Genomic DNA, 11,387 nt, shown 5'->3' on the forward strand with positions numbered 1-11,387 from the left:
CACCATCCATTTCTGCTCATGGAGTTTCTCGAGCGCTTACGTACCTGGCTGGCTTGCGTGGAGAGGGCTGGTCGAAGGTGATGGATGACTCCTTTGTTCTCTGTCCTCCTCACCAGCCTGAAGTCGTTTTTCTTTGTCAGCACGTGAGGGAAGGCAAACTGTGGCTTTTCTGAGGGGTGTGCTGCTAGGGAAGTTAGCTGCTGATTTGGGGTGGGCTTCGAAGAGGGAAAGAAACCTTTGGTGTATTATCCTCACCTCTGAAAGGGTTCTCCTTTGTCTACTTTTATTCACTCTGTTCTCCACTAAGTACGAAAGAATTCTCTATGCACGTAAAGTGAAAGCCTGCTCTCTGATCCCCAGACACACGGGGGGGGGCGGGGGGGATGACCCCCTTTCCTTACATAACAGCCCCGTCCCTCCCCTGCTCCCCTCCCATATAAGCTAGGCGTGCCTGCAGCTGATGGGGGCACAGACAACACAATCCACGCTTGCTGGATTCCGGAAGGGAGTTATTATAGGGTTATCCGCGCCTTACAGAATCTCTGAGAGGCAGAGAGCCCAGCCTGGACCATGCACAGCCGGGATCAACGCATCCAGAATCACCTGACCACGCACAGGTTGTTCTAGCAGAAGCCCCACTGCTGCTGCTGCTGCTGCTGTGTGGCTGTAGCACCAGGCAAGACCAGTCCATGTCCCTACAGCTGCCCCGGAGAAACCCGATGCCTCGGCCCCTGTGCTTTTGCCAGAGACGGAGTCTTCCTGTGTTTGCTGGCCACCCCCAGGGCTCACTTCTGCTTCCTCAGGTCCTGCCACGTTGCACCTGCCTGGCTGGCCCTAAACCTGAGAAGCAGGATCCTCCTTCCAGGACATCTGGGAAAGGGGTTTCCTCCAGCCTGTCAGCAGCGTGATGGAGTGAGCTGGTGGAAGGAGAGGCCATGGGGTGAGCAGGTCTGCGTGCCCCCGTCTCGGGTAGCATGCATTTGTAATCGCTCTGGATGCGCCTCAGAGCCGGCTGGCGCACACTCTCTCCTCGGCCCTCTAAAGTTCTTGAGAGGCAAACGAGTATCGATTCCTTAGCATCCCCCATTTCAAACACAGGGGAGCATTTGAACCTCAGAGAAGCAAATCTGACCACATTCAATCAGTTGGAACTTGAATTTGAGCTTTCCCTAGTGAAGCTTCTTCTTCATGCCTCATAGCCCTGTCTTCATTTTTTTTTTTCCTCTAAAAGGAAAAAAGGCATTTCCTCAAAATGTAGGCATTTTGGCTAGTGCTATGGGCTGAATTGTATCCCTCAACCCAACATTTGTATGTTGAGGCCCCAAAGTACTTCAAAATGGGACCGTATTTGGAGACATAGTCTTCAAAGAAATGATTGAGGTCAAATGAGGTCATTAATGTGGGCCCTAATCCAAGACGGCTGGTGTTCTTACAATATTTAGAGGAGATCAGGACCCAGATGTGTACAGAGGGATGACCGTGGGAGGACACAGGGAGAGGAGGGTGTCTGCATGCCCAGGAGACGGGCCTCAGAGGAACCAACATGCCAGCACCTTGATCTCAGACTTCGGCCTCCAGACTGTGAGCAAATACATTTCTGTCATTTAAGCACCCTGCTGGTGGTACTTTGTTACCAGCCTTTGCTGACTAATATAACTGCGAACAATTTTGCCTTTCCAATAGAAAAATTAGTTTTTTCTTTTTTCTTTCTTTCTTTCTCTCTCTCTCTCTCTCTCTCTGTTTTTAAAGATTTTATTATTTATTCATTAGAGACACAGAGAGAAAGAGGAGCAGAGACACAGGCAGAGGGAGAAACAGGCTCCCCATGGGGAGCCAGATGCAGGACTCGATCCCAGGACCCCAGGATTGCAACCTGAGCCAAAGGCAGGTGCTCAACCCCTGAGCTACCCAGAAGCCCCCCAAAATTGTTTTTTTCAATGATATTTATATCTTCTTGTTAACATGGTCTCTTCCTGTGCTTAATGAATTTGGGGGAAAATATGATCTCAGCAGCATGTATGTGCACCCATTTGATTTCCTAAACGGCCCAGCCCAGTAGTCTTTTTTATATGAGCAGGGTGCATGTAGAGAGGGGCCAGAGCAGCAGCATAATGGAAGCAGAGGACTCAGGAGCTGCAAGTAAGCCGTTGCTTTCGGGAGACCAAATTAGGCCTGGCATTAACAACAGCCCATTTTGAACAATGGAGACTGGGGGTTCAGAACGCCTCTATTTTATGACAACAGAGAATTTCTCTCTCTTTGGAAAAGCTGTAAGAACCAGAAAGGTGCAAACTTGGTGTGTGTGTGTGGAAGTTAGAAGAAGTGGGAAATCTGTGTTTTTCTACTCTGAGGACACAGGAGAGGCAGAAAGGCCCCTCGCCTGTTGCCGCTAATGCCCGGCCTTGCTCATTAATCTCCACCCGCCGCTTAGCCAAGACCTGGAAAATTGCAATTCTCCGCACCAGCAGCCCCCATTCAATAAACCCCGAGCCAGTGGGCAGGAACGAGAAACCGGTTGGAGCTCAGAGCTCGGAGGCCAGCTTGTTGGAATTCCACACTCCTGCCCAACCTCGGGGGAATGCTCTAACTCACCACCAACTGGGCTTTCCCAGGCTTTTTATTTTTATTTTATTTCATTTAAAAAATTTTTTTTATTGGAGTTCAATTTGCCAACATATAGCATAAACCCCAGTGCTCATCCCGTCAAGTGCCCCCCTCAGTGCCTGTCACCCAGTCACCCTGTCCCCAAGCCGACCTCCCCTTCCACTACCCCTTGTTCATTTCCCAGAGTTAGGAGTCTCTTATGTTTTGTCACTCTCACTGATATTTTCACTCATTTTCTTTCCTTTCCCTTTATTCCTTTCACTAATTTTTATACTCCTCAAATGAATGAGACCCCAGCTTTTTAAAGAACGGGCAGTCATTGCTTTTCTAATTAGCATTTCATAAGATAGATGCTTGATGCCAGCATTTTTTTGGAACAAGGCATACAAATTTATCTTCATTATTTCTAGGGTGAGGGGAGCGGCAGGGGAAGGACACGACCTCATCCCTAACACTAGGTGCCTTGTTCTCTGGGTATATTTTGATTCAGTTTGAGGCTTAAGAAATAAAAATTCCAATCTTTGCTTGTTTTTCTTGCTTGTCTCTTTGCTTTCCCTGCCTCAAGGGTCTGGGTTTGGGTCCTTATGAAGAAAGCCACGCGGGCTGGCCTTGACCAATAGGTGGCCCTGGTGCACGAGAGGGCGGAGAGCCAGCAACGAGGCTCCTGGGAGCCCCAGGTTGCCCTGTAGCAATTAGCTTAAGTATATCAAGGGCAACACGATGGACAGATGTTAATTTTTTCCAAGCTAGTATTATACTCTGAAGGCAGGTCGGGCATTCTAAGGACTTCAGTATTATAATACCCCATTTGCAAGGCATACTTAAGTTAAATGATTGCTATTTCTTTATGGTGTGCTAAAATTTAGGTCTTTATGGTAGGCTCTGTGCTGTGCCTCCGAATCAAGGCAAACTCCTACTCAGGACAATTATATCCCAATTTACTGCTTATGCACAAATTTCTGATCTACAGGATTAGGACTTAGGAGGTAATTTTGTTTCTATAAAATAACTCTTTAACGTATGGAGAGTTGTAAGTATGTAAAGGGTGTGTGTGTGTGCATGTGCATGAGTGTGCACATGTGTGTGTGTGTGTGTGTGTGTGTGTGCAAGCCCCTATATTCATGACTTATTGCCAGTACCTCTAGGCCATGACCCTATATCATCATAAAAGCAAATATATCTAAGAGTTCCTTCCATCAGGCATGGGGGTTAATATGATGTATTTTTGAATGATGCTGAGTCTCAAACTTTTTATCAGATCTTGGGCTTCACAGGCTCCAGGAATAGCTCTGTTATGCTCTGGATGACTACATGTCTGTTAATTTCTAAAGGATTTATGCTAATTATTTGAAGTCTGCTACTTAGATTGTGAATGCACGGATGGAGAATAGTTTCTCAAAACGTGTTGTTTCTCAGCAGCGGAAGGCCCCTGTGTCCTTCTCCCCCGGGCAGATGGGTCTTAAGCTGGTTTTGGGGATAGGGCCTCCTCTCCTGACCCTGTCTCCTTCCCAGAGCCCTTACCTGACTTCATAACACACACACACACACACACACACACACACACACACACACACACACACTTTATTTTGGGAACTTATGAAATTCCATTACTTATTTGCATTTGCTTATTTATTTATTTATTTTCCCTGGAGAGAGGGGGGCTTTGGGCTTGTTCTTCGCTCTCTCTCAGCCTCTAGGACAGAGATGGATCCGTACTAGGCATTCTTGACCGTTTGCTGAATGATCGCATTTGGTGGAGGTTCTCCTGGACTGCCCAGTAGACCAGCAGATTTTGCAAGCTGGTCGACTGTCTCATGTGTTTAATTTGGGCCATTTAAGATTTTCTTTTCCCCTAAGCAACATTAATCGGTCCATAGGAAAAACTGTCATTTCGGCCTCTAAGGATCTGGAAACAACCCAACACTGCTGATTAAAATCCAGATTTGGAGCAAAGCTGGGCTTCCGACTCAGCCCGTGGCCAGCGCTCACCAGATGATCTCAAGCAAGGCATATCATGGTGCCTGTGCCTTTGTAAAATGGGAACAGTGGGCATTTCCTGCCGCTCTCGAGAATGCAGAAGCCAGACAAGGGACAGAATACAAAGCTACTTTGAAACCTATAGAGCCCAAAGTTAGTTTAGGTTGAATTGTGTCCCTCCAAATTCATATACTGAGGCCCTGATCCCCAGTGTCTCAGAATGAGGCTATATTTGAAGATAAGGACTTTAATGAGGTGACTGAGTTAAATCGAGGTTTTTTTGCGGTGTCTGACCAGTGTCCTTATAAGAAAAGGAAGAGGCACCAGACCATGTGAGGACACAGTGGGGAGGCGGCTGTCTGCAAGCCAAGGAGAGAGGTCTCAGAACAAAAACCAAACCTGCTGCTCTGTTGGTCTTGAACTTCCAGCTTCCAGAACTGAGGGAGAACAAGTGTCTGTCATCCAAGCTGTCTGGCCGGGGTACTTTGTAATGGCAGCCCTGCAGATCCACACAGGGGCCCAGTAAGAACCTGCTGATGGGCTGTGTAGCCCTGATTTGATGACCACCACTCTGGCTCCAGCTCCGTGTTTGTCAGAATAGATACACGCAGACAGTATTCTAATATGTCAAGCCATTTTCCTATACGATAGATTTTCATGAAAGCATCAGAGACTTGCAATATTCACCTGGGATTAGCCTGAGCTGGTGGTAGTAGCTCCTTCCTTTCATATTTATGATTCTCTATTTTACATTTGCCATCAAATGATCTGTAAAAGAAAATCCACTTAAATCTACGAGGGAGGACCTATTTAATGCTCAGTGAAGGGTGGCTCTTATTACAATGACATCTTTAAGAACGGCTACCTGAACATCTCTCTTATGGCGTAATAAAATCCAAAGCAGCAGGGCTACTTCCCATCTCAGTGTCTGCAAGGCAAGGGCAATATTTCAGGAAAGCAGCACAAGAGATGTCTACAGGAGCTCAGAGTATAAATCTGAATCGCACCGGGTTCCTTCCTGGGGGGCAGGTCACGGCAGCACTGAATCACCAGCCTCCCGAGCCTAGGGGAGCGTCGTGGCTCCCGTGCTGCTGGCCCGCAGCGCAGCTCTGGGTTGTGTCTCGGTTGTCTGATGGAGTTTCTGCCTGGGGAGAAAAGTCTAATTGCTTGGGACTGTTTTGCGGCTGTCCTGCTGGTTCTGAGAGTGAAGTGGGGGAGAGAGGATAGGATTGGGGGGGGGCAAATAGAAGGGCAGCTGGATGATGTAGTAGCTGGTAATGGCTCAGACTGCCCTGTGCCTTCGAGAGCAGGCCTGCTAGGTAAGGGACCCACAAAGCTGGGTGCCATCTGAGGGACTCGTGGGGGCTCCCAGCCGACTCGGGCTCCTTGGACATTGCAGTTATGGGGGTGCCCCTCACACCTCCGGAGCTACACAGTCGGGAAGCCGGGCTCCTTCCCGTTCTCCAGGGGACTTGGCAATCGCTAGTTTTTTATGACTTTTTTATAATTGGTATGAATAACATCTTGACAGTTGTCCTGGTCAGCTGCAGAATTTCTTCACAGAGGGGTGCTCAGAAATGATCAAATTCCTGTGCTCCAGAGAGATGTGAATAATAACAACGGCCGTGCAGCAACGGGCAGGTTATAAAGTGCTCGCTCTGGCTGGTGGAACCAGGTCTCTATGCCCTTTGGCTCCTGGGATCCAGGATACAAATGTCAGGTAGAGAGCCCACCCCGCCCGGCTGCAGGCCCGCACGCACCTTTATGAAGTGACAAGTAGAAGAATCTGGGGAACGGCTAGGCGGGGTCTGGAAGTGAGAACAGCTCATGTTTTCCTTCTGCTCATTTAGTTCTACTGTCCCTCCTGAGACAGAAGCCACCTGGACACAAGGCCCCAGGCGCCTTCAGTGCCTCCTAGCGACCGTGACAGGGGACCACCTGGTTTATTTTCACAGGACCTGTGAGGCCTCGGCCGCACCTGTCTTTGGGTGTAGCCTCTGAGCCTTGTGCTGCTGAGCAAAGATGTGAAGTCACAAGCCCAGCAAATGCCACCTGCCATCCCAAAGGCTGGGGAGGGCCTGACCCCTCAGCGCTGCTGATGGCCGTGTCGCTGGCCCTGCTGGAAAGCAGTCATTTCCTTCCCCTACACAGCAGGCCCCAAGCACCTGAGAGTCCGAGCAGGTGCAGGGCCCGGGGGCTGGGGAGCCATGGGACTGCTCACACCCCCTTCCACCTGCTTTGCCGCTCTGGCGTGTCTTGCTCAACACCACGGGGCCAGTGGTTCCATTTACAGCACGGCCTAGAGCTGCACATCACACTGGTATCTAGGTGGAACCGGCTTTTGAAAATGATTTTGCCTCTCCATTTGTGAGATGAGCACACTGAGACCCAGAGACGCTCCGAACCTTCAGGAGAGTCACAGAGCAGTAGAACACTCCCCCAAATCACTGTACCTGGTCTCACAACCCCTGCTTCTGCCAGCTGCCTCACTGGGACCAGGAAGGAGTCAGCCTTAGCCCCGAGAAGGCTGGAGGATGCTTGCCTGCCGGATGTGAGGCTGCCTTTCCTTTATTCCTGGCCACGTGCTGATGCCAGGCACTGTTCTAGGCACAGAAGGGCTTAAAAGCCCACCCAGAGCTCACCATCAGGAGCTGTGTATCTGAAGGTGCCCACCTTTGGACGCCTGTGAGTCCTTCCTCTCTACCCAGGCCCTGACCATTCCCTGTGGCACGCCCCCCTCCCCATTAAATGATGCTTCCTTATGTCACTCCAACGTGGCCACATTTTGCATTATGTTCACCAAGTTGTCTGTGGACAGTGCCCCTCGGCTGGCCCCACGAGGCTTTGCCATGACCTCCAGCCTCCTCCTGCTGAGTCTGGGGTGCCTCGAGCCCTGCTTTCCTACTCTCAGGACCACACCCCAAGCCATCTGCAGACCCTTGCATCATTTGCGGTGAACCCTGTGCCACCAATTTGTTTGTTTTTTTTTGAAACATATATATATATATTTTTATTGGAGTTCAATTTGCCAACATATAGCTATGCCACCAATTTGAATAGTTGTCTCTTCTCTACCACATTCCGGGTCCCTCTCCTCTGCTTTACAAATCCCAGTGGGAGGAATCACAGGGTCAGATCTTCCCCATGCAATGCTGGACTCTGCCAAGTAAACAGAAGGTAATGATTCCTGAACTATTAGTGCATTCTTTTTTGAACATTGTAATATTTTTTCAACGAGGGAGGAATGTAGAAATCACTTTTGTCTGGAGATATTAGTTCCAAATATGATTGTAAGATTTATTTTTATGACCCATCCTTACAATCTTACATATTTCCCAAATCTACATAATTTTCTAAGCCCTCTTGAATCATTTGTCAAAAAATAATATTGCTGTTTATTTATTATTATTAAGGGGAAAGATGAATCAGGCCATTGAAAGCCTTCAGGTTGCAGCAATATTTTACATCTAAGAGAAGTTTTCTGTGTCTCCTTGAATGACAGATGGCCTCCCCTTTTGCAATCGGACGCAGCTGGGCCTAGCTCAGGCTTGCTAGACACTGTCCCATCCCTGTCTCGTGCAATAATGCTAATGAAACGTGTTTGAGGTCCTGACCCGGGAGTGTCCAGGAGCTCCTGCCCCACCCAGTGGCCTTATTCCTTATTAATTCCCTGCAGTGCCATGTAAAATGTGAATGGCTACCGGTTGCAGTACGAGACAAAACCAATGTGTTCTCCATATCACCTGGGCTCTCAAGGGTTAGGAAAAGATGCCCCCAAATATTCCCCAGACATTGGAACATTTAAACTTCACTATTCTTATGGGCATCCACAGCTCATATCCAGGATAGAGGAAAATAGTTCTACTGATTTAGGTCACAGACGCGTCAGTCTGGCAAGGCTTGCCGAGCCAGTGTCCTCTCCTCCCAGATGGAGGTGTGTTTGGAGGGATCTAGGTGGAACCAGCTTAGTCTCTGGGAAAATTGATAGGAGCCTCCTTAAGGGTCTGCAAAGGGAATGCCATGCCAGCAGATGCACCTGAAGGAAGGGGCAACTCATATATATTTATATTCTTATCTCTGCATCATCTCTCTATGTATCTATCAGCATTTATATGTATCTATTTGCTGATCATCTATCAATCTACTATCATCTATCAATCAATCAATCAATCATCTATCAATCTATCATCTAATATCTGTCTCTATCTATCTATCATCTATCTATCTAAGAAAGAACAGAGAAGGCAGGAGAGAACAAGCCTGCCTCACTTGAAAGTGATCCCATGGTCTCCACCTTCTTTGTGAGGGTTGCTGCTGAACATTATCACCCAAAGTCTCTGAGAGAGGAAGTGAGTGAGTGACGAACTCAGGCTGCTTGGTGACAAAGTCAGGTGTAGAGCCCTGTCCCTGCCTCAAATGTCCCTGACATTCCCATCCTGGGCTCAATGTGCCTTGCACACTTCTGGGCTCCAGGGCACACTGCTGGGCTCCAGGTTCAAGTCTGGGTTGCAGTGAGGCAGTGAGGTCTCAGCCCAAGTGCTCCAGGGTGGGTCCTGTTCCCAGTTGTGCTTTGAGCTAACTCTAGGGTCTTATTTGGTGCTTTATCCATAGACAAAGTAGCTGAGTCTCAACTCTGGCTGCATCTTGGCATCATCTGAAAGCCTTTTATGAAAACAGGGCTGTCTGGTGCTCCCCCCAGGGCTGCTGATTCGTCTGACCTGCTCTTGCTACCAGGAGCCCTTCCCAGGGCAGCCCCAAGCCTGGATTGGGGCCCTGGGCCTGTATGTTTTTTTAAAAAGATGCTTCAGTGATTATGAGGATTAGCGTTCACTGGACTGAAGGAGCTGTAAAGATGCTTCCCTTTTAAGACTAGAGGATTTTACTTATTTATTCATTTTAATATTTGTTTTTTTTTTTCATTTTAATATTTGACTAGAAGTCAGCTGATGCTCAGTGAAGAGGGACACTGAGCACGTGCTTTCACTTTGGCTTGTATTCTATTTTCTATAATCGTTACAGTGTGAATTAGTTAAATCCTTCCAGTTTAGCAAACATATTGCTAAGCCTCCCTCATCGGAACAGACGTGTGGAAGTTCAGCCAAATTGTGAAGGTCAAATGGGGTCATCCATTGGTGACAATGATAAACAGAAGCCCTGATCCAATCAGCAATCTCGCTGGCAATAATACATGGAAACCCAGTGACTTTTCCCCGAGCTCTTGTGAATATCAGTCCCCCATTGGGTCAATATCTGTAGCACTATTTAAATTGTATCTCTATGAGGAAAAAGTCAAAGCACAGCTAGTATTTTTTTTTAAATTGGAGTTCAATTTGCCAACATATAGCATAACACCCAGTGCTCATCCCATCAAGTGCCCCCTCCCAGTGCCTGTCACAGCTAGTATTTTTAATACCACATGATACATGACCGTGAGACATAGAAAATTATGTACGGAAAGTATCTGAGTGGTTGGGGCTATGTCCTTGAGTTTCATGGTCTCTTGCAAGTGTACAGTTTAGGCAGCCAGAGAACAACCCATTCTGGGCTCTCGTGGGGGTCAGGACACGCTCTACTCTGCACACCAGGTCCTGTGCTGGGGGTGGTGAGTGCGCACTGCCTGGAGGACTGGCGGCTGTCTGTGTTTTTGCTCTCAGCTCAGTGACAGCTTCATGGGTGTGTTTTTCTTTTGTTACAGATGGGCAGAAGAAAGTTCAAGAAGAATTCGACATTGACATGGATGCGCCAGAGACAGAACGCGCAGCCGTGGCCATTCAGTCTCAGTTCAGAAAATTCCAGAAGAAAAAGGCTGGGTCCCAGTCCTAGCGGGCGAGCCCCTTCATAGTCTTCCAGGAGACACCGGATTCAACCATCATCTGTCAAGAAATGAAAAGAACAACACCCTAGAGAGAATTCATTTGCACATGATACACACATGCACACCTGTCCTGCAATGCATGTACAGAGACCCATGATATTTATTCCCTGCTAGGAAGGTGTAGACACTGCAACTGTGGGTGGCTTAATCTCTGTTTATCTCTAGTATCATTCCTCCTGCAACTATTTTCCTTGATGTTGTAATAAAATGGAGTTACGATGCGTGATTCAAGCGTCTGCTTTGTCTCTCCCTTTAGATTAACCTGGGAAGTGACCAGTGTCAGAGATGACTGCAGGGCAGGTGTCTTTTTTCTCCTTCCCTTAAGAGTTAGAGCTGAAACATGGTGCTTCTATGAGAAGCCTTTCTGCTACGAATATGAATGAGAGGCTACTCCTTGCCATGCGTGTCTCATTTGAAGAGTATTAACTGCCAACAGGCAATGCATTTTTCTCTTATGATGGGAGTAGAGCCCTGTATCCTGGGATGTCAAAGGACCAGAAGCTTCCCAGGGGAATTATGACTCACTCAGGAGAACAAGAAGAGGGAGGGTGGTGCATGGATGTTTGGCACATGTCACTCAGCTGTGCTCAGCAAGTGCATTTCATGACTCCAGGGGGACGCCCCCACCGCTGAGGCCATTCTCTGCACCTGTATGGCTCTAGTGGGAAGTTAGCTCTATGGTCCTTCCCCTCCCACCTCCCTGAGCTCCTCACACTATGATTTGCTACTTGCTAAGATCATTCACCACAACCTGCAATTTGAAGAAGCTGTTTGGCTTACCTTTCACCTTAAAGGTATGTGGTTTCACAGACTCCGAAGGGGCTCCACAGACTGGGAGGAGAGACTGCCATGTGGAAAGGATGCCTCACTGAGTAAGGGGCAGGGGGATTGGGAGCTTGCCTTGGGACCCCAGGTGGCAGGAGCCCCGAAC

General features: G+C 48.2%; 1 protein-coding gene across 1 annotated transcript in view; it reads left to right on the plus strand.

The window, feature by feature from the left end:
- PCP4 (Purkinje cell protein 4) overlaps window positions 1–10,682 on the plus strand; it is a 57,997-nt gene extending 47,315 nt beyond the window's left edge. Inside the window, exon 3 of the mRNA XM_055313669.1 lies at window positions 10,277–10,682. Coding sequence (XP_055169644.1) covers window positions 10,277–10,404 — 128 coding nt within the window. The 3' untranslated portion in view covers window positions 10,405–10,682. The remainder of the gene's footprint in view (window positions 1–10,276) is intronic.
- Window positions 10,683–11,387: the final 705 nt, after the last annotated feature.

This window comes from Nyctereutes procyonoides, unplaced genomic scaffold (genome assembly GCF_905146905.1).
Source record: "Nyctereutes procyonoides isolate TBG_1078 unplaced genomic scaffold, NYPRO_anot_genome, whole genome shotgun sequence".
Lineage (NCBI taxonomy): Eukaryota > Metazoa > Chordata > Mammalia > Carnivora > Canidae > Nyctereutes > Nyctereutes procyonoides.